The following is a 24,748-nucleotide window of genomic DNA, read 5'->3' as shown; positions in this document are numbered from 1 at the left end:
GCCCGCCAATTGCTCAACAAAACGCCACAACCACCGTAACAATCAAAACCAACTACATATCCCCTAAATTCGCACAAACCAATAATTTTTCATCAAATGGTAAAAAATGTACCTTTTACTAATCGGCGTCCTCCTCCTCACGTGAATTTCTGCCGACGTCCTCCTCTTCAGAACCATTTTCGGATTTTCCTGTATGTTTTTGTGTCGCCGTCTTGTCCTCTACCGCTGGACCACCTTCACTGATCGGATGATCCACTGGAGCGTCTTCTTCGACAACCTTTGAACAGCTGCCGCCGCGGGACTCTAGGATTTGGAGTGGGGTTAGCTTTTCCTCCTATTTGTTAATATTAGCCATGATCTTTGTGTAACTAACAGCGTTACGAAGATTTAAGATCAAATATTGGCTGGAAATCGGGAACTTTAATCACCGAAAATCGTAGCGAGATGGGGTGTTTTCGTTGGTCGTTTTTTGGGTGGCCTCCTTTGATTAAGCGATTTTGAATGTGAGGGGGTTGTTTTTTAATTTTCAAAATTTAAACAAATTTCCATTAATTAACTATTACCCATGTACGTATCAATCTTTTCACTCTAGCCCCTTTTTGCATGTTTAGTTACACTTAAGTGTGCCACGTCAGGTTTTTAAAGTTAAAAAAAAAAATGCAAACTTTTTTTAGGGTCATTTTTTTAAATTCAAACTTGGGATGTCTAGCCAGTTAAATTTCCTTGTTGATTGTGTGGATTGGATATTTGAGTGAAGGATTTAAGAAATTGTTTTGTTTACTGTAATTAATTAATTGTGATAGCAATCTTGGGATGTAAACTTTCATTATAGCTATTTAGGGTCTAGGACAAAATCTCTCTTATGGTTGCCTTTGAGTTTGCCTTAAACCCATACTTATCTTTACTGCTCTCTCCCCCTACCACTTTGAGCAACAAAAGGTTTCTTAGTTGTATTTGCAACTTAATGTCTAGGATTTTAGGCGCTTTACCCTACACAAGCCCAATAACAGCCACTTGCCTTGGAGGTAGTTAAGACAATTCATGTCGTATTTCTTAAGCCTTGAGGCAAGAGGACCTTTACCTTTTTATGGACTTGCACTAACATTCTCCAGCTCTCTTATCTTCTATAAAAGCTTGTTATTAATTGGTTTGCACCTCCTCAATAGAGGCTTAGAGCACAATTTTACATTCTTGGGCGGAGGAAACTCTCAACAATTCCAATCTTGAGCTTCTTGTCATAGAGAAAAGCTTGAATACCACAATGGTATCAGCTCAGCAAGCTGGGTTGGTACCACAAACCACTAAAACTTTGACATGTGTGAATCTCATTAAGAATTGTATTTAATGTTTTGATATTAACTTTTTTGCTTAGAGCATTGTTTTATGAGAAGAAATGTTCTTCCTAGAAAAATGTAAGAATGTGTATGAAGTCATGAAGAAGACTGTACCGTAATGAATTCCAGTAAACTGCATGCTCCCATTAATTGGATAGCTTCAATTAGTTATTATCTGTTAAAACTATCAATGATGATGTATCCATAACCGGTGGGTTATATTTAATTGCTTGCATAGCTTCAATTAGTTATTGTCTGTTAAAACTATCAAAGATGATGTATCCATAACCGGTGGGTTATATTTAATTGGGCAAGCAGTACTTTAAATGAAAACAAGTTAGATAAATTTCAGTAAGGTTCAACATTTGTGAAGATAATATTGTCAAATTAACAATTAAAAGAAAAGAAAATTACAGTTTTCCGCGTGTATCTAGAGAAGAATGAAATTGAAATTGAAATTGAACAAGGATATCAAGGGTTTGAAGGGCGATGAAGCTGAGCAGCCATTGCAAGTTCAAACTGCTGTAAAGAAATTGAAGGAAATGAAATTAATTCTGTGTTGCTAAAACTACTTCCATTCAGTCCTATATGTGCTACATGTTTCACATCTGTTGGATATCCAATATCCATTTCTGCCTCCTTTTTTTCTTTATTCACTGTAATAAAGAAAAGGATGAATTATTTAACCAATGGACGAGCTTGTAAAGGATCGCATACTAGCATTTTAAGTAAAGGGCAATTAAAGATATGAAAAAAATAAATAAATAAAATATGCATCAACTCACCAAAAATTTGACGAGAAAAGTTTCTAATACTTGTGATGAATCTGTGTATAGGCCTTGGTAGAGATAGGAAATTGAAAAAAGACTTGTTTTCTTTAAATGAGCTCACTTCTCCTTGTAAGTATAGCTTTGGTTGAGAAGTAGAAGCCATGGATGGAGAAACCCAGAATCATAAATCTATCTTTGCATTTGCATGTGTGTTATTGGAATGAAAATGATCCTTTATTTATTGGCTTTATGAAAGAAGGTATATATATAATTATGGAGTGGAGTGGGTTGGGGTTGTTAAACAGTGCAATTGCACCTAATTTTATTTGTTGGAGTCTTTTCTTCGTCAACCTACCATCTCTTTTTCTTTAATCACCACCAAAACATTTTTTCATTAAATAAATTGTTTGTATAAAGCCAGCACATGCGTTCGGTTGGCAGAATATAAACAAAGGTACCTAAAAAGGTTTAAGATGGAACTATAGGATTGAAATTAAAAACACGAGAATTACACAAAATTGGAGAGAAAATCAGTTTTGCCCCCAAAAGTCTCACTTTGTGGGGAATTATGCCACTTTATTAATTTTATGCCATGTGGCATGCAACTGATACACCCGTTGGAAGCGAAGCAACCATGCAATTTAGAATTTCATTATTCCAGCATTGTCAGAATCCCTTATTCTTCAGTTTCACAAGATACAGCTATTTTAAGTCCTTGTAGTTTCAGTTCACCACTTGTAGTCCAATCGTTTCAAATATTTTTTTGGTCAAATTACTACTTTCAACTTATTATAATAGATAAATCTATAATAAATTGTGGTCGAGCCAATTGTTACTTGTCAAAGTTTTCTAAAAAAATTTGTGAGTATAACATTACTCTTAAAAAGAAGATTAAAGAAATAAAGACAAAAGGTTTTATTTGTATCAACAAACGTACACCATTTATCGAGCAACATACACTTTTATATCCATAAACAAACATTTTATTACACCTTTTTTATTAATAAACGGAATTTTTTTTTTAACTAAAAAGTGTAATTTGATTGATAAAGGTATCTGTTTATTGATAAAAATGAAATTTGTGTCATTTTTCATTTAATTTTAAAAAAGTATTCCAAGTGATTTAACCCACAAACCTTTTTTTTTTTTTTTTTTTTTTTAATTTGCCACTAGTTTGAGGGTTTTATCCTAAAAAATAACTATTTGCATGACGTATCTGAGTTTTCACCCTCAATATCTCTAGATACACTCATTTTACTTTATTAATTCCATAATTAAAACAAAATTATGAAAAATTTGTAGAACGTTGATAAGAAAAAAAATCTTAGTACTGGTATGGATATGTTTCGTGATTCATATAATATTAATACGCATCAACTATCATCTATTTTTCTTCACTGCTGTTCCGAAACTATTTGTAGCTAGGAGACGCCAGTACAGACCAAGGGAACCCAAGAAGAAACAAAGCTCATAACCTTTACGTTTTCCTTTTGCTTTACATGTCTGCATTACTTTATTACTCATATCTACTGCATTTTGTTCTTTAATTACTACTTTTCTTGCTCAAAATACACAAGACAATCTTACATTCATTTCAAGCCCCTCACCAATATCATTTTTTGGGATACTTTTCATTTTTTTTCTAACACTAAACCCAAATAAACACAATCTCCATTGGTTGTATTGTAGCCCCTTTAAAAGCGCAACCAAACGACCCATTACTTCTCACAATTGGTAGGAAAATGGTTCGTGCTATTGCTTTCTTCGTCTATCTCTCTCTCCTTGTTCTCTCAAGTAAGTTTCATGTATTAGCTTATCGATATCAGTTCTGAGCTCAGATCAGTAGAGGATTCTGATCTCTTTATTGTTTTCACTAATAAATTATCATCATTTCACTTGATAGGTGCTGCAACTTCAAACAAGATTGGCATCAATTATGGTCAGTTAGGGAACAATCTGCCGTCTCCATATCAATCCATTCAACTCATCAAATCCATGGAAGCAGGCCAAGTTAAAATCTATGACGCCAATCCTGAAATCCTGAAACTCCTTTCGGGAACCAATCTCAAAGTCTCCATTATGGTTCAAAACCATGAAATTATCGACATTTCTTCTAGCCAAACTTCAGCAGACCAGTGGGTCCAAAATAATGTCCTCGCCTACTATCCTGAAACCATGATCCGATTTATCCTCGTTGGCAATGAAATCCTCAGTTATTCCTCCCCACAAGATCAACAAATATGGCACAATCTAGTACCCGCCATGCACAAAATCAAGAATTCTCTCATAACTCAAAATATTCATAATATTAAAGTTGGTACCCCTTTGGCCATGGACATATTCCAAACCAGTTTTCCTCCATCAAGTGGAGAATTTCGGTCTGATATTTCAAATTTAGTGATGCTTCCATTGCTAAATTTCCTGAACCAGACAAAATCTTTTTTCTTCATTGATGTGTACCCTTATTTTGCCTGGTCCACAAACTCAATCAACATCAGCCTTGATTTCGCTCTTTTTAAAGCGACACAAAACTACATTGACCCAACATCTGGCCTTGTTTACACAAATCTTCTAGACCAAATGCTCGATTCAGTTATTTTCGCAGTCGAAAAACTCGGCTACTCGAATATCCCAATAGCAATATCGGAAACTGGGTGGCCTAACAATGGTGATATAGAGCAAGTAGGAGCCAATATTTACAATGCAGCTACTTACAACCGAAACCTCATCAAGAAAATGACTACTAAGCCAGCTTTAGGGACGCCTGCTAGACCCGGATTAGTGATTCCAACATTCATCTTTTCACTTTTCGACGAGAACCAGAAGCCTGGTCCGGGGATTGAGAGGCACTGGGGTTTATTTCACTCGGATGGTATATCAATTTATGAAATTGATTTAACGGGAAAGCGAGAATTATCTGATTACAAGCCACTGCCGGCGCCGCAAAATAATCAGCCATACAAAGGCAAAGTTTGGTGTGTGGCGGCTAGAGGGGCGGACGTCATGAGCCTCAGCACGGCTTTAACGTATGCATGCAGTCAGGGAAATGAGACATGTGATGCTTTGGTTCCAGGGAAAGAGTGTTATGAGCCATTATCGGTGTTTTGGCATGCTAGTTTTGCATTCAGTTCGTATTGGGCGCAATTTAGGAGCATCGGTGCCACTTGCCACTTCAATGGACTGGCCCAACAGACCACGAGAAACCCAAGTGAGTTTTTTTTTTTTTTTTTTTTTTTTTAAGTGATAAATTTGATTTGATTATACTTTTCTAATAAAATCAACAGAAATCCGCAATTTTGATGTGATAAACTTTTTAAATTAAACATTAAAGGAGTAGTGCATAATGAAAAGTACATTTACACTAGCAATTAGTAATTCACCTTCAAATTGTACCCATAAATAATTCTCCAATATTTCTTTGTTAATTTTTACCGATACAAATATTTTCATAACAAAAGGTTCTGAATACCGATTATATCCTATGCAAGACTATGTTTAACTTAACATGTAAACTAATTAGTTTTTTTTTCTAGTTTTTTATTTTATTTATTTATTTATTTAATTTGGGTATTTGGATAATTGTTTTTACAGGTCGTGGCAGTTGCAATTTCCCCAGTGTGACTCTTTAAGATGTTTAAGGCATTAAGCTAATGAACTGAAATAAGGAGCTGATATATATAGAAAATGACCAATTTTTTTTTTTATCTTTTCTCCTCTTACTTCTCCGTGGGTTATTTGGTAAAATGATCCCCTTGATGTCATTCAAAGAAAATTGACCATCATATTGTAATTTGTCAATTTTAACCCTTTCACCATATAAAATCTCATTTATATCCCTATTTGTACTCTCATCTCTTTTTCTTTGAATTGAATGAGGTTGAATTGTATCATTTTCAGTTCCAATACGATAATAAATGGGATAATTGATTTGCATGATTATGACTATATATTCCAATAATTATAGATCTGAATAATAAATATCAAAATATTAAACAAACTCAGTTTGTTTTACTATTATAGTATTTTTTTTTAAAATAAAGTTAAATTATCTTTACAAGAAAGATAATTATTAATGTTATGAGAATTGAATAAAGTAAAATTGAACTTTGAGAATATTGAAATAAATATAATTTTAGATTTTTAAAATAAAATAATAAAATATGATAGAATAATAATAATGAAACAAAGGTCCAATAAATTTATTTGGTTGTGGGTCTACTAGTAATTTTATTTTAAATAATTAAATTTGATTTAAATTAAACAAAAAAAACTTCCTAGATGTCACTTCGTTTCTTAATCTTTTGCTTTGACAGAAGTTGAATTATTCTGGAGATTTGACGTCACTTTGGGGCCACTCACAATTATGAAAACAATTTGTTGGGAAAAGCCAGGAAGAAAAACATGGTGGATGAAAAATAGGAACAGCGGGGGGAAAGGGAAAAAAGCAAAGGAAGGTGAGAAAGGAGTAAAAAGACTATTGTATCCTTGTTCATTGAACAAAACTTGGAGGGAGTTGGTGTTTTGGGTACGGTTTTTACTTTTTAAAACTTTCCACGGCAAATAAATTTTGATTTAAAAGTCATATTAATTTTCTTTTAGAAAAATAATTAATATTATCGCTCATATTTTGCTTATTAAGTTATACGTAATTATTTTAGAGATACAGTCTGATTATGTGCTCCATTAATTGTAAATTCAAAATAATGCTACGCTACTTCATATGGACACAAAATACGGGATACAATTTTAATAGTGCTACTAAAAAATAAGTGATCCTTATTACGTTAAAAATTACTTGTAAATTATATGTAATTATTTTAGAGATACAGTCTGATTATGTGCTCCATTAATTGTAAATTCATGCTATTTATTAATGGATCAAGCTATTCTAATACAAAAATTTTATAAAAATTTATGACTTAAAAATTACTTAATTAGCATTAAAATATATAACTCTAATTTCTTATTCAAGTTCATTTGATCACATTAATCCATATGGACCATTTTTTATTATCTTTTTTTTTTTTTAGAATAATTATAATTTTGGATTTTGGTAACTCGAGTTTAATTATGGATTTGGTTTTGGAAAAATTATTTCCTTACTCCGATTACAATTTCATCATGTTTGGGTTGATAATGAAGTTTTTTCTCATAGACTCTTGTTGAAATAGAAGAACTTAACCAATCTGTTAGTTTTGTTCATCTGTTTACTAGTTTTTCAGTGGTGAAGATTTCTCTTCTATGAAATCAAATCGAGTTTGGATTAAATTTTAAACGGAGATGAAACAAAAATTTGAAGTATTCAAAAAAAATTATTACATAGATGTATTTATTATTTTATTTAAAAGTCAGGATCAAGATAGTGACTTGGGGTATGTTTGACATGCAACATTGTATAGTTCTGTGATTCGCACCAACGAAAAGTATATAGGATCCGGGGTGGGATTTACGTAAGAGTTTATATAAAAATTGTGATTTTGATACTGGATCGATAGATGAATATGAAATCAAATAATAACACGAAGAGAAGATTTTTAAAGTGGTTTGAATACATAATACAAATCCTACATCTACTGTTCTTATATAGCTTTTTACATTTTTGCTATGTGCAAGTATGACTTATAGAGTATGAACGAAATCAAATCCCTAATTTGAGTGAAAAGTAAGCTTATATACTATTACAATAGTAAATTTGTAAATAAAATCAACCTAAAATAACTGTCAGAAAAATGACTCATTTAGCAAAATCTCACATGAGGTAGAAGTAAAAATGAAGAAAGGTTTAGGGACTTATATAAAATAAGTCAAAGGTTAGTATGTCCCCTTTTGCTTAGGAATGAAAGTGGGGAAACTTTAGTGGCCTGTATATAAGGACTCAAGTCATAGTTATAAACATCTCAAAATGTATTTCCATTATACCCCTCTTGTATAGGATTATTTCATTAAAGACTCTTTAGTTGAAAAATTTTATTGTATCTCCCATTTGTTTTGGGTAATTATTTTTATGCCTATATAGTTTGGGTATTTGTAGTATTGCCTAAAAAGTTTGTAATATTCTTTGGAGATAGTGAAGTTTTCTTTTGTAGCACTCGAGGATGTAGGTATATAATACCGAACCTCGTTAATTCCTGGTATTATTTATTTTTACATTTATTTTGATTATTTATTTCTACTTTACTAGTTGTTATTATTATATTCAATAACTAACGTTAGAGTTTGTGTTTCCATTGCATAACAATAACGGCATGTGACGTGAATCCGTACTTTAAGGATTTATTGCATAATATTTATCCTCTAGTTTTTTGAATTCAAATTTGGACTTCAAAACCTCATGCCTTGTGCTTGGATAGCTATCGCATTGCTGCGATCACGAGCAGCTATTGAAGGCATGAACTGTCGTCTTAGTGCACGGGTGCGAAGATGCAATCTCCTGCATGACAAACTCTTGTTGACTAAGGGTTGAATGTTCTAATAACACAATCTCCTTAATGGAAATTCTTATCGCTCAAAAAGAGGTTTTATCTTTTCTGCTTAGCATTTAATGCAGGTGTGGTCACATATGTAATGCAGGCGTGTTAAGATAACATCTCGTTTTTGTGCATTAATGTTTCCTTTTTGTTCTGTACTTTTTGAAAATGTAAAAAATTATTAATATAGATGGAAAGTGAAATCGTTTTCAACATGTTTGTCAAAAATAGTATTTTAAAATTAAAAAAATGAAAACGTGCTTCATATATTTGCTTGAAATTTGAAAACATTTTTAAAATAAATCATCAATGATATATGTATATATATTTCAAAATAAATCTTAATTTAATCAAATTAAAGTGTTGAATGAGATAAAACTGAAAATAAATAAATAAATCATGTTTGAAAGAGAAATTTGAGTTTAAAATTTTAATTTTAAATGTTTTTGTTTAAGAAAGAGAAAATATGTTGATAAGGCTGTGAAAAAACAACATTTTGCCTTCTATATATGGCATCTTTTTAGTCATTAATATTTAATAGTATCATTTGTATTTTTTATTCTAGATTTATAAACGTACAACATCTGCATAATTTTCAAGACAATGAGAACAAAAACCTGATAATAAATTCATATAAGAAAGGCCTGTCTATTTGTACTTTCACATGCTTCTAAAGACAAGACTATAGATGGATTTTTTAATAATTTTAATTGAAGGGTAAAATTAAACACAAAAAAAATTGTTACACATTAATTTAAGTTACTCTCTTAAATATAAAAGAGTAAACGGTTTTTCCCCACCCAAGGTTTGCCTTGATGACATTTTCCCACCCAACAGGTTTCAAAATATCATTTTCCCACCCAAATTGTATATTCCATTAATACCCAAAATACACTTCACTTTCTCAACCGACGGTTGATGAGCTACAAGGAGACATGGTGAGAAAGATTTTATAGAGTGGAGACTAGTGATCGAATGGTGGTGACTGATTGAATATTTGTCATTAGAATCAGCCGAAAATTAGCTAAGAACAGAAAAATCAAGTGTCAGAGTAAGATGAGTTTTGTAGAGAAGAAACCAGAGGTTCAAATGGTAGTGACAGAGAGAATTTTTGTTGTCGTAATCGGTCAGAATCGACTTGGGTAGTAACATAATATAAACTTTGAGTGGAAAATAGTATTTTGAAACCTTTTGGGTGAGAAAGTGTCATTAAGGAAAACCTTAGGTGGGAAAAAGTAGTTTACTCAATATAATACCCCTAAGTTGTTATAAAACAAAATCTCTTTAGTATTTTATTTTTTAACGACACATGATTTATCAAAAACAATACTTTAGAGGGGGTCTAAAAATCAATATTTATACTAAAGATTATGGTTGATGTAGGTGTCATAAAGCCAACCATAAAATAATATGATTACCAATAAACTATCGTGTAAATTGTTTATATAGATAGAGAGAGAGGTTTTTTCTCTTCTCATAATGTCCTGATAATTTTTACCATCATGAACTTAAATTTGAAACATTGGATTTTGTTAAGGGTTAAGATTTGTTGAAAACTTGAAATTAAAAAAAATACTTGATGTTACAGTTGTACATTATTTTAAATTGGGAGAACTACATTTTCCCACCCAAGGTATGATGAAACGACACTTTCCCACGCTTCAAGTTTCAAAATGACACTTTTCCACCATTCGTTAGGTTCTATTATGTTTTCTGTTAATATTTTACTAAAAGTATGAAAATACCCTTAAATATTTGACTTTATAAATTTTTTATTATTTCTTAATTAGCCAAAAAATCAAATATTAAAAAGTCAAAAATAATAATTAACCCAACCTAAAAAATTAAGAGTAATGCTATGAAATTATTTAAAGTTAAAATACCTTAATATTTATTTATTTATAATGCCATCAATATCTCATCACTATTATTCAATAATCTACTAAATTTATAATGTTTTTCATAATACAATATTTTTCATTTTTACTAATTAACACAGAAAATCAATATTCTTAATTACTTAAATAAAGGAAAAAAGATATATCTACACTTGAACTAATAAATAATCGAGAGTAAAGACTCTGACTTAACTATTAATTTATAATAAACTAATTAAGAAAATACTATTTGAGGGTATTTTCATCTTTTTAGTTAAATATTAACAAAAAACACTAACAGAACCTGATAAATGGTGGGAAAGTGTCCTGGGCGGGGGAATGTTTTAAATTTATCAACCTTATCTCTTTCACTTTCTCTCTCCCATGAATTTTGTAAGCTAACTAATTTTAATATGAGTATTAGTCGATCTCAACCATTGAAAAAATCTAACACCTCATATTAAATATCCTGATTAAAGAAAATATCAGGACACTCATATAAGAAGAAGACTTTCTCTGTCTTTATATATATTTATGAAATTTCTTTAGTTATAATCGTCTTGACCGTGCTCTCCATTCATTGAACTGAAATAATATTTTATATATAATAATCCAATAGTGGATATAGTTATATTACTATTTAGCCCTTAATTATGCATGTACTTAAATGCATAGGGTTAGAAAAAAGGATCAAATATTAAGATTACCACATAATCTCATGAATTTTTCAAAAATTCCAACAAAGTTAACATATTATTACATTGCCAAATTTCCTCATAATCAAACACAATTGGTTTTTTAAATAAAATCCGTTGGAAGAATAAAATAACAAAAGGAAAAAGGAATGGTTATTTGAATTATTTACAAATTAGAAACCATTTTATTGAGAGAAATTTAATCTATGTATAGATTTTTAATCAAGTACATTATTATAAAATTATTTTATATAAAATAATTATTTATATAGGTTTAAAAATAACTGATTACTACAAAAGATATTTTTAAAACTGTCTTTTTCACTAATCTCCCTTATGTTTTCTAAAATTGCCAGTGTCTGCTAATATTTGGACTTTTCATCCAAACCACCCGAAGTTAGATGCCTATTTTGTCATGTGTTAGTGAAATTACAATAAAAGTTAATTTTTGGATGCATAGTATCATTGATTTCCACCATAGTTATAGGGTGGTTTGTGATGAAAAGTCAATAAATGTTTAAAATTTCAGAAAATATAGGGGAGGTATGTGAAAAAAGCCCTCCTTTTCTTTTTTCTATAAGTGATATATATAGGGTAATGCTACATTTACACAACCCATTACATCATTTTCATTACACCATCACCATTTTACTAATAATTATTTTATTATATATTAAAAATTTAAAATAATTAAAAATTTGTGTGGATGTGGGATATGCCACATCATGGTGTAATAAAAATTGTGTAATGGATGGTGTAAATGTAACATTACTTATATTGTTTAAACATAAGAGCAATGTTAGTCTTACAAAGACAAATACAAATGGGGCATACAAAGACAATTGCTACCCTTGATTTTCATGATTTCTCTCTCTCTCTCTTTTTCCGTTCTTTCTTTATTTTTTCTTTTTATTGGCATCACTTTGTAACTCTCTTTGTATTGTAAGGATAACATTTTTCTAAAAATAAATTTAACTATAAAATCACATGACTTAACTTAATAGTACTTGCGAAATATAGAAAGGACAAAAATAATTGAAATGTGCTTAGACTACTAAATGTAGCACTAACTAGCATGGTTTAACATGTTTTAATTAGACTGATAAATCATTTAGTTAAAAGTTAGACTATTAAAGTTTGTATAATCAAATATATTTTAACATTATATATTAAGAATATATTATTTTTTGTTTTATTAAGGATATAATTGGTAAACAACTAAATTTATCCTTAAATAAAATCCACACTCATATAATCTATCATAATCAAACATTATGAAGTGCATGTTTGATAAATGGGCTAAATTTGTAAATTAAAACCAGTATAGACAAAAAGTCATGGCATAAGTTTAGCACTTGTCAGAATGAGCGGGCACAGTTGCCCAAAAGATGTTATATTGTTTTACGTAGCTTTTGCTAAATCCTAGATTCCTACTTTATAATTATATATATTCAAACTAACCCAATCATTTGTAAAATATCAGGTTTTTCACATTTTTTTTTTTTTTAAATTAACCATGTGTTTGCATGTAGACAGAGGTTATAATTTTTTGAAAAAAGTTTACATATATTAAGCATTTATATACCAAGTTAATTAATATCACAATTTTTTTAAAAGGATAATATATGATGCGGTTTTCAGCATATTTGGAATCTAAGACAATACTTTAAACTAGGTTATATAACATTGAATATAAATAAAATTATTAATTATTTTTTATAATAAAACATTCTATTCCAATATTCTATTTTTTAATTTTTAGAGATATGATAATTAAATTATATAATTATTTTTAACTAAAATAACTTTTAGGCTTTCCTATTACATGAATTTGTTTATATTAAATGAATGCCACATGTATAATTATTAGAATCCTTCATAAAAAATCATGGAATTTATCAAAAATCTTTCTTTGTTGTTGAGCTTTGTCTCCAAACCCATCTTCTCTGTTTATCAAAAATTTGATACATGAATTTGCAAACATTCAAGGGTGTCTCTAGAATTTCTCAAAAGTCAATAACTTACATTGGCGACAAAAATAATTATAAGAGTTTTAATTACACCTCAACACTTATTTTTCAAGTTAAAAAAATAATAAAAAATAGGAGAAAACAATATTATAATTTGAAATGGAATTTGCGTGAAGTATTGTTGCAGTGTAAATGTTGATAGTGTAAGTTGTATAATACTCGACGAAGGATCATGCTTTGTTTTAAATTTTTTTGAATAAAGATAAGTTGGTAACCACTTTTTATTAATTTTCTTTATGTGATAACTCTGTAATTAATTAGTTTGTATTTGATGAAATGAAATTCATTATATACTGCCTAATTGTGGACTATATGTCGTGGTAAAAAAGGATTACGTATTATCCAAATTCCATGAAGTTAGCTTCTTCCCCCTTTTAAAGACACCAAACGGCCATTGGATCATTGGTTGACCAAGTTGGCATATTATTAACAAACTCGGAGATCCCATTTTCTGATTTCTGACAGAGTGAAAACACCACCACTTTTTGCGTCTTTCTTTCTTGCTACCATCGCCCTTCACAGAAATTATACACTATTTTATATTCATTTATGTATTTGTGTTTGTTTAGTTGAATCTTCTTACTCTTTGAATTTAATGGCGAGCGTCTGTTTTAGTTCAACTCTGGTTTTGTGCTCTTCAGATCATCGCCATGCCTTTAACCTTCTATTCTCTTGCTCCAATTTCAAATTCAAGCCTTCAACAATCTTTCCGAGACATTGTTTTGGTAACAGAATTCATGTTTTGCCGACTCGTCCGTTTCGAGTTTACTGTGAATCTAAGGTAATCCAATGAATCTTTTTGCTGTTTATAGTTTATGATTTTGAATTTACTTCAAATGAGATTTTGCAAGATTAATTTAGGTTTAGAACTAGGTCATAACTTCTTAGCGATATGTGTAAGTGTCAGCATTGTCTTTGATGTTTTTAGTTTATGATGTTTTGTCTTCTTAGGTTGCTGTTTTATCCATCCAGTTACTGAATTTTCCACTGTTTATAAAGCTATGATTACTTTGTAAGAGCTTTGATTTGGCCAAAGTTCCATAATGATATAAATACCGCTTTGATTAAAAAAAAAAAAAAAAAAAAAAAAAAAAAAAAAGAAGAGTATTTTCCAGTTTATATATGTTAATCCATCAATTCCTCATTTTCCAGAGTGTTTTTTTTTTTTAATTCCAAATTTTATAGCCTAATGATGCATATGCACAGAACATATTCAAATCTTATCTTTACCTGACTTTCAGTTGCTTTCACGAATTCTCAAGTTGTTCATTTCATTGATCAGTTTTGCTGAAATTCTTGACCATCAATTTGTTTAAGTTTCACTGATATCATTAGAAGTCGTAATATCCATCCATGTCTATTATTTTTTGTTGTAGATAGAGGCAAGGCAGATAAGAAGGTGCTCACCTCTTTTAGAGAAGGGATTGCTGTCAAGTAATGGTGCATCGGCTTCTGATGATTGGCAAGCAGTTCCTGATATTTGGAGATATTCTGCGGAAAAGTATGGTGACCGGGTAGCGCTTGTGGATCCATACCATGATCCGCCTTCAAGTATAACTTATAAACAGGTTAGTTTTGCTTTCCTACAAATCTCCCTTTTGCTAAATTAGATTTTCTTCAGGCATTTTATCTGTTTCATGCTTGATACACATAGAAGCTATAGAGCACAGATATGTCTTAAACAGATGTCTCCTGCTCAGTTTTAAGCACAATTTCTTGCAAAGCAGATGCGAGCTTAGAGTAATGATGGCACCTTCTACTCTGCATATTTCTCTTTAGGCTGATATTAGCTACTCTTTTTGTGCTTTGGGTGATAATACTTTATATTTATGTAATTTATTGATGTTACTATTCTATTAAGTTTGAGAAACTTCAATTCCTAGTCGCTTAAAGGTGGAAAATTCAAATGGATTTCTTAAAAAAAGAGCATGGAGAATGTAACGGGTTTCAACTTGTTCATTTAGAGGAGAGGTTTTCTCTCTGTCTGTAGTGGGAGGCAAGGAGTCAGGAAATTGGGGGAGTTTTACTAGTTTTTACTGGTCAAGCGGCTGCAGGCTAGGCTATAGAGTAATATATTGTATGGAGGAGTTTGTTCATGCCAAGTATGAATCAGGGAGGGTAGATGAACTAAAGTGAAATCAGAAGTTTCTCTGATGTTAGTTTGTGGAAGTGTATAACGGAGGATGATATTCATTGCTTTTATTTGAAGATAGGAGTGAAGCTCTGTACATTTCAGTATGATCATGGTATGGAGAAATGCCTTCATGTGGTTGTTTTCTAGATTTAGCTATCACTGTGCTAACAAAGTTAGAGTGACAACTTCCAGTACTTCATCCTTTCCTTACCAGTACAGCCCTTGGTAGGAGCTGCAGATCAATCACTTATTCTCTCTTATGAGTTTGACTTTGGGTGGAGGGTAATATATGGATTAGACTATAAGATGTCTTTTCAAGGTCGATGGTTAAAGACGTGAACAATTTGTAGGGACTCTTACATATATTGCAAGACATGGCACAGTGAAAATATAATATGTTTGTAAACTGGATAGGAATAAGATTTTTGCTCTGAAATCTTCTTATAAGGTTTGATGGGATATAGTTTTGGATCCTTCTCTAGGCGTCCTTGGTAAGTAACATTAGAAAGGTCTCGTTTTCTTTCTCTCTCTTTTTGTTGGTTGGACTGTAAGATTGGGCTGAATTCTTAAAGATGTGTTAGTTGGAGGTAGCATGTGGGAGAGATGGAGAAAGAGTGGACATAATCTTAGCATTGTGCCAATGCATATGGACTATGTGGCTCATTAATTTCACTCGTCTGGGAATACAATGAATGATGTCTAGTTTGGTAATTTAGCGCTTAGTTTTTTTCATGTAGTGTGAAGAGGAAAGGATGTATTTCTGTTGCCACGAAGGGAATCCTGACTATTTCAATGCTGGTAGTGGCCTGGAGCACTATAGCAGAGCATTTGTGAAAGTGAACAAATAACCATGAATTTTGAAGAGTTTGCACAAGTGTTCATCTGTATTTTCTTCTTTGTTCTCTTCTTCGATTTCTTTCCATTAGTTTCATGTAGTCCACTTCCATGAATTAGATTAACTGAGATTTTGAAAATTTTCACACAAGATTAGCAAGAGCCACTGGCAGTTGCATTGTGCGTGTGAACCTTAGGAACAAAACAAAATCAGTTATTTTTTATTTATTTATTTATTTTTTTGTGTTTTTCCTTTTTTCTTTGGGTGTGTTTTGGGAAGGGGGGGAGGGGGAAGGGAATTGAAGTCCTGAAATCCCTTTAAATTGCTAGGAAATTCTCAGAAATTGCTGAAGAATTGATAGTGGATTCTAAAAATTCTAAATATAATCTATTGAAAGAATTGTACATACCTCTCCTCTTTTTTGCAAAATTTGTTTCTGTGGCTGATATAAGCATTCTATGGATGCTGACATTAACAGTTCAGTACTTTCCTGTCACTGACTTTGTTTCATTGGAATATGTCTTTTCAGTTTATCTTGGTTTTTTCTTCCCTGAGATGGAGTTGGTTTATTGAGTACAAGGTTACTTGTTCTCATTAGGGCTTTCAAGAACAAAAATGAGGGAGTAAGAATCAAAGGAAAATTAAAGAAGCAAGAGAAAAAATAGCATAATAACTATTTTCTTTTCCGCATATGAGAATTCTGTTTTAATAGATAAGATGAACCAAATATTCTTAATGCATAAAGTCAAGAATGCCACATTGTCTCTATATTACTGAAAAATAATAACAAGTATTAACTTGTGGAACATAGGTCTTCTGAAGTATCAATTGATTCTAGATACCCTTAAAATCTATGGTGAAGATGGTTACTGGTATTGATAATTCTTCGATAGTCAACTGTGTGAATTTGCTGCCACCACAGGTTCGACATAAATTAAAAGGTTTTTTCCCGCAATTAGTATAGTTGATTTGTTTGGTTAGTCATCATAAAAAAGGTAGTTGTTTGTTACTGATCTGTACTTGTGTATAACTGAACTCTTTAATTTATTGATGTTGAGGATATTTCCTTAGCTTATTTTGTCGGAAGGTGATGCTAAACTACTTTGATATTTATGCAATAAGATCCTGTAAATGGTTTGCCGATCTTATTGAGATCTACACTGTAGTAGAAAAGATCAATACCATCTTAAATGTAAATACGAGTTTATGTTTCTGCTTGCATTTAGAAGAGTTGAGTTCCTCAGTTAGTTATCACTAAAAATATAAGTTGATTTTAATTGCATTCTTTAACCCATTGATATTTATGCAGTAAGATCCTGTAAATGTTTTGGTGAACTGACTGAGGTCTACACTGTAGTAGAAAAGATCAATACCATCTTAAATGTACGTAAGAATTTAAGTTTCTGCTTGCAATTTGTTGGAAACTATGTATATATATAGTGTAAAGGGTATATTTTTAATTATTGAGTGTGTGTATATATTTGAGTTGGGTTGTACTGTTGACATAAGTGAAATATAGAGAGTAACATGGTATCAGAGCTCTGGATGCGTAAACCCTAAACCCATTTGCGTGTTTCTGTTTTCTGACGACGTCTAACCTCTTCCCTGTGTTTTTCGGCGACGTCTGACCTCTTCCCTTTGTTTTCCGGCGACGTCTGACCTCTGTTTCTGTTTTTCGGCGACGTCTGACTCTGTTCTTCGTTGTTCTTGATCTCTCTGGAGACCTCTGTTATCTCCGGCGACCTTGTTTCTCTTTTTTTTCCGGCGAGTGCTGATTCTGTTCAGATTTCTCTCTTCTCTGATTGTTGGTTTGGTGCAGTAAATCTCTCATCTCTGTTGTTGGTTTGGTGCAGTAAATCATTTCTCTCTTCTTTGATTGTTGGTTTGGTGCAGTTTTTAGTCAAAATGGGAATGCTTTGTGTTGGCTTGGAGTTGGAAAATGTGATAACAGAGTTGTTGTGAATCTTGGTTGTTTGAGTTGTTGTGTTTGCTTGGGTTGTTAGGTGTTGAGATTGTTGTGAATTTGTAGAGTTAAGAGTTCTTTGCTGGACAGTATGGCAGAGGATGGTAAGAAGATGGTGACTGAAATTGTCACTTCCTCCACCAAAATTACTGATCGGAAATTATTAGGAAAAAGGAATTATATTCAATGAAAGTGGATTATCCGACGATATGTGTCTAGCATTTATATGGAGACCATTTAATTGAGGATCCACCTGAAGAAACAGAAAATGATAATAAAACTCGAAAAAGATGGCTCATGGAAGATGATAAGCTCTTCAATCAAATTCAGAATACTCTTGATTCGTCCGTGGATGATGTGATTGGTCACTGTGATACAGTCAAGGACTTATGAGAGTATCTAGAGTTCTTGTATGCTAGTAAACAAGACCTGTCTCATGCCCACAAATTGTTATTGAAGATCTATCGAGCAAATATGCAAGAGAAGACATTGCTCGAATATTATACAGAGATAAAACAAGCCTTTGAAGAAAAAAGGGCTATGTTTTCTGTCCCTACTGACATGAAAATGATGCAAGCACAAGAAGAACAAGTGGTAGTACAATGTTTTCTGGTTGGGTTGAGACCGGAATATGAGATAGCTCGTACACAACTTCTTACCGGTGAAACACTTCCTTCTCTTACGGATGTCTTTGCTCGCCTTCTCAGAGTTAGTAAGGGGGAAGATCGAGGAGTGTCTAAGGACAAAGAAACCCTTAAGGGTCCTAATGTTGATCATGTGGCGCTAGCTAGCATGAAGTCTGGTGATGACAAAGGTAACAAAGGGACAAGTCGTGATCCTAGGAACAATCGTGGTAATGGCCCTCGTAGTTGCTTTCACTGTGGTGCTGAGGGTCACATAAAGAAAAATTGTTGGAAGCTCTATGGCAAGCCCCTGAATATGCAAGACACTCAGAAGTTTGCTCGTGTTGTAACTCAAGATGGTCTCTTACCCACCCTATCACAGGTTACTATCTTCGCAGCAGAATATGCTCGTCTCTCTCCGAATTCTTGCTCCCAGTCCTCCATCCCATCGACTACCACTACTTTAATCCAGTTAGGTAATCCTACAGTCTGTTTGTCCACTTCTAGTAGTAATTGGGTCATTGATTCTGGTGTTACCCACCATATGACAGGCGATACAGGTATTCTCTCCTCATTTACACCTTCTCCCAATTTGTCGTCGGTTACCTTAGCTAACGGGTCTACTGCACCTACTATTGGATATGATACTGCCCATCTCAACAAATCTATGTCTCTTTCCTCTGTCTTATGCCTTTCTCATTTTCCCTTTCATCTTTTATCAGTTAGTCAAATTACTAATGCATTCAATTGTAGTGTTTACTTTTTTCCTACTCATTGTATATTTCAGGATCTTCGGACGAGGCGGATTATTGGTAGGGGCCGTGTATCAGGTGGCTTGTATATGCTCGATGATGTCTCCACTCCTGTCTCTCAACCTGTTACGTGTACTAGTGATTCATCTCTACACATACTACATGGTCGCCTTGGTCATCCTCCCCTTCCCATTTTGAAAAGGCCGTGTCCTAATGTAGGGTCAGTGTCACACCTTGAGTGTGAGGCGTGTCAGTTTGGAAAACACCATAGAGCGTCCTATAGCCCTAGGATAAACAAAAGAGCCACAACCCCTTTTGATGTTATACACTCTGATTTTTGGGGTCCTTGCCCTGTGTTGTCTAAGTCTGGATATCGATATTTTGTTATTTTTGTAGACGATTTTTCACGTGTAACTTGGTTGTACTTTATGAAAAATCGTTCTGAACTATTCTCCATATTTTGTACCTTTTATGCTGAAATACGAAATCAATTTACTGCATCTATTAAAATTCTCAGAAGTGATAATGCCAAAGAATACTTTTCTGCTCCCTTCTCTTCCTTTCTGTCTACTAGAGGTATTATTCATGTGTTTATACACCTCAGCAAAATGGAGTTGCTGAACGCACAAATCGTCATTCATTAGAAGTCGCTCGTACTCTCCTTTTTCACATGAAAGTCTACAGAATTTTGGGCAGATGCTATCTCTACAGCATGTCACTTGATCAATTGCATGCCTTCTTCTGTTTTGGGCGGTCAAATCCTGTTCTCCATCCTTTTTCCATCACAACCTTTATTCTCTCTTCCTCCTAAAGTGTTTGGGTGCACGTGCTTTGTTCAAGATGTTAGACCTCGTGCATCCAAATTTGAACCTAGGTCCCTCAAGTGCATATTCGTGGGTTATTCCTGATATCAGAAGGGTTATCGTTGTTTTTCTCCTGTCCTAGGTAAGTACCTTATCTCAGCTGATGTTTCCTTTTTTGAAACCACTCTTATGTAAATCAGACTGAGTCACCACTTCGCTAAACCTCCCAAACCACACCCGTGGAGATTGCTTTAAGCCATATAAAGATTTCCTCAGTTTGCATACCTTTTCTGAACTTTGTGTCTAAAGCAATTGCTCATGATGGGTGGCGAAGGGCTATGGAAGAAGAGATGTTGGCTCTAGAATATAATGATACATGGGTTCTAATGGGATTGCCTGAAAATAAAAAGGCTATTGGGTGCAAATGGGTTTTCACAGTGAAGGCTAATCCCGATGGGACTGTGCCTCGGTTGGTTGCTAAAAGTTATGCTCAGACGTATGGTATTGATTATTCTGAGACATTCTCCCCAGTGGCTAAAATGACCTCTGTCCGACTATTCATCTCTCTTGCAGCTTCATATTATTGGCCTTCTGATAGTGGGGGGCAAGGAGTCAGGAAATTGGGGGAGTTTTACTAGTTTTACTGGTCAAGCGGCTGCAGGCTAGGCTATAGAGTATATATTGTATGGAGGAGTTTGTTCATGCCAAGTATGAATCAGGGAGGGTATGAACTAAAGTGAAATCAGAAGTTTCTCTGATGTTAGTTTGTGGAAGTATATAACGGAGGATGATTTCATTGCTTTTATTTGAAGATAGGAGTGAAGCTCTGTACATTTCAGTATGATCATGGTATGGAGAAATGCCTTCATGTGGTTGTTTTCTAGATTTAGCTATCACTGTGCTAACAAGTTAGAGTGACAACTTCCAGTACTTCATCCTTTCCTTACCAGTACAGCCTTGGTAGGAGCTGCAGATCAATCACTTATTCTCTCTTATGAGTTTGACTTTGGGTGGAGGGTATATATGGATTAGACTATAGATGTCTTTTCAAGTCGATGGTTAAAGACTAACATTTGTAGGGACTCTTACATATATTGCAAGACATGGCACAGTGAAAATATAATATTTTGTAAACGGATAGGATAAGATTTTGCTCTGAAATCTTCTTATAAGGTTTGATGGGATATAGTTTTGGACCTTCTCTAGCGTCCTTGGTAAGTAACATTAGAAAGGTCTCGTTTTCTTTCTCTCTCTTTTTGTTGGTTACTGTAAGATTGGGCTGAATTCTTAAGATGTGTTAGTTGGAGGTAGCATGTGGAGAGATGGAGAAAGAGTGGACATAATCTTAGCATTGTGCCAATGCATATGGACTATGTGGCTCATTATTTCACTCGTCTGGGAATACAATAATGATGTCTAGTTTGGTAATTTAGCGCTTAGTTTTTTTCATGTAGTGTGAAGAGGAAGGATGTATTTCTGTGCCACGAAGAATCCTGACAGTTCAATGCTGGTAGTGGCCTGGAGCACTATAGCAGAGCATTTGTGAAAGTGAACAAATACCCTGAATTTGAAGAGTTTACACAAGTGTTCATCTGTATTTTCTTCTTTGTTCTCTTCTTCGATTTCTTTCCATTAGTTTCATGTAGTCCACTTCCATGAATTAGATTAACTGAGATTTTGAAAATTTTCACACAAGATTAGCAAGAGCCACTGGCAGTTGCATTGTGCGTGTGAACCTAGGAACAAAACAAAATCAGTTTATTTTTTATTTATTTATTATTTGTGTTTTTCCTTTTTTCTTTGGGTGTGTTTTGGGAAGGGGGGGGGAGGGGGAAGGGAATTGAAGTCCTGAAATCCCTTTAAATTGCTAGGAAATTCTCAGAAATTGCTGAAGAATTGATAGTGGATTCTAAAATTTTAAATATAATCTATGAAAGAATTGTACATACCTCTCCTCTTTTTTGCAAAATTTGTTTCTGTGGCTGATATAAGCATTCTATGGATGCTGACATTAGCAGTTCAGCACTTTCCTGTCACTTACTTTGTTTCATTGGAATATGTCTTTTCAGTTTATCATGGGTTTTTTCTTCCTGAGATGGATTTTGTTTATGAGTACAAGGTTACTTGTTCTCATTAGGGCTTTCAAGAACAAAAATGAGGAGTAAGAATCAAAGGAAAATTAAGAAACAGAGAAAAATCATACTAATATTTTCTTTTCGCATATGAGAATTCTGTTTTAAAGATAAATGAACCAAATATTTAATCATAAAGTCAAGAATGCCACATTGTCTCTATATTACTGAAAAAATAACAAGTATTAACTTGTGGAACATAGGTCTTCTAAAGTATCAATTGATTCTAGACACCCTTAAAATCTATGGTGAAGATGGTTACTGGTATTGTATCTTCGATAGTCAACTGTGTGAATTTGCTGCCACCACAGGTTCGACATAAATTAAAAGGTTTTTCCCGCAATTAGTAAAGTTGATTTGTTTGGTTAGTTATCATAAAAAAGGTAGTTGTTTGTTACTGTCTGTACTTGTGTATAACTGAACTCTTTAATTTATTGATGTTGAGGATATTTCCTTAGCTTATTTTGTCGAAGGTGATGCTAAACTACTTTGAATTTAGGCAATGATCCTGTAAATGGTTTCCGATCTAATTGAGATCTACACTGTAGAGAAAAGATCAATACCATCTTAATGTAAATACGAGTTTATGTTTCTGCTTGCATTTAGAAGAGTTGAGTTCCTCAGTTAGTTATCACTAAAAATATAAGTTGATTTAATTGCATTCTTTAACCCATTGATATTTCAGCTAAGATCCTGTAAATGTTTTGTGAACTGACTAGGTCTACACTGTAGTAGAAAAGATCAATACCATCTTAAATGTCGTAAGAATTTAAGTTTCTGCTTGCAATTTGTTGGAAACTATGTAATAAATAGTGTAAAGGTATATTTTTAATTATTGAGTGTGTGTATTTTTGAGTTGGGTGTACTGTTGACATAAGTGAAATATAGAGTAACATGGTATCAGAGCTCTGGATGCGTAAACCCTAAACCCATTTGCGTGTTTCTGTTTTCTGACGACGTTCTAACCTCTTCCCTGTGTTTTTCGGCGACGTCTGACCTCTTCCCTTTGTTTCTTCCGGCGACGTCTGACCCTCTGTTTCTCTGTTTTTCGGCGACGTCTGACTCGTTCTTTCGTTGTTCTTGATCTCTCTGAGACCTCTGTTATCTCCGCGGACCTTGTTTCTCTTTTTTTTTTCCGCGAGTGCTGATTCTGTTCAGATTTCTCTCTTCTCTGATGTTGTTGGTTTGGTGCAGTAATCTCTCTCTCTGTGTTGGTTTGGTGCAGTAATCATTTCTCTCTTCTTTGATTGTTGGTTTGGTGCAGTTTTAGTCAAATGGAATGCTTGTGTTGGCTTGGAGTTGGAAAATGTGATACAGAGTTGTTGTAATCTTGGTTGTTTGAGTTGTTGTGTTTGCTTGGTTGTTAGGTGTTGAGATTGTTGTGAATTTGTAGAGTTAAGAGTTCTTTGCTGGACAGTATGGCAAAGGATGGTAAGAAGATGTGACTGAAATTGTCACTTCCTCCACCAAAATTACTGATCGGAAATTATTAGGAAGGAATATATTCAATGAAAGTGGATTATCCGACATAGTGTCTAGCATTTATATGGAGACCATTTAATTGAGGATCCACCTGAAAAACGAAAATGATAAGTACTCTAAACTACCATGTGTTTGCATGTAGACAGAGGTTATAATTTTTTGAAAAAAGTTTACATATATTAAGCATTTATATACCAAGTTAATTAATATCACAATTTTTTTAAAAGGATAATATATGATGCGGTTTTCAGCATATTTGGAATCTAAGACAATACTTTAAACTAGGTTATATAACATTGAATATAAATAAAATTATTAATTATTTTTTATAATAAAACATTCTATTCCAATATTCTATTTTTTAATTTTTAGAGATATGATAATTAAATTATATAATTATTTTTAACTAAAATAACTTTTAGGCTTTCCTATTACATGAATTTGTTTATATTAAATGAATGCCACATGTATAATTATTAGAATCCTTCATAAAAAATCATGGAATTTATCAAAAATCTTTCTTTGTTGTTGAGCTTTGTCTCCAAACCCATCTTCTCTGTTTATCAAAAATTTGATACATGAATTTGCAAACATTCAAGGGTGTCTCTAGAATTTCTCAAAAGTCAATAACTTACATTGGCGACAAAAATAATTATAAGAGTTTTAATTACACCTCAACACTTATTTTTCAAGTTAAAAAAATAATAAAAAATAGGAGAAAACAATATTATAATTTGAAATGGAATTTGCGTGAAGTATTGTTGCAGTGTAAATGTTGATAGTGTAAGTTGTATAATACTCGACGAAGGATCATGCTTTGTTTTAAATTTTTTTGAATAAAGATAAGTTGG

The 24,748-nt window shown here is 32.8% G+C and overlaps 1 protein-coding gene across 2 annotated transcripts; it reads left to right on the top strand.

The window, feature by feature from the left end:
* Nucleotides 1–2,832: 2,832 nt before the first annotated feature.
* LOC116131752 (probable glucan endo-1,3-beta-glucosidase A6) lies at nucleotides 2,833–5,733 on the top strand. 2 transcript variants are annotated; one of them, XM_031417437.1, is made up of 3 exons: nucleotides 2,833–2,841; nucleotides 4,028–5,312; nucleotides 5,696–5,733. In XM_031417437.1, exons 2-3 carry the CDS (start codon nucleotides 4,100–4,102, stop codon nucleotides 5,731–5,733), a joined length of 1,251 nt encoding a protein of 416 aa, XP_031273297.1. In that variant the 5' UTR covers nucleotides 2,833–2,841; nucleotides 4,028–4,099. The 2 variants fall into 2 exon arrangements, with proteins under 2 accessions (XP_031273297.1, XP_031273296.1); XM_031417436.1 differs by lacking the exon at nucleotides 2,833–2,841 and having other exon boundaries at nucleotides 4,016–5,312.
* Nucleotides 5,734–24,748: the final 19,015 nt, after the last annotated feature.

The sequence above is a fragment of the Pistacia vera genome, unplaced genomic scaffold (assembly GCF_008641045.1).
Source record: "Pistacia vera cultivar Batoury unplaced genomic scaffold, PisVer_v2 Contig240, whole genome shotgun sequence".
Lineage (NCBI taxonomy): Eukaryota > Viridiplantae > Streptophyta > Magnoliopsida > Sapindales > Anacardiaceae > Pistacia > Pistacia vera.
Note: the sequence above shows the minus strand (reverse complement) of the source record. Positions and strands in the feature narration are given on the sequence as shown.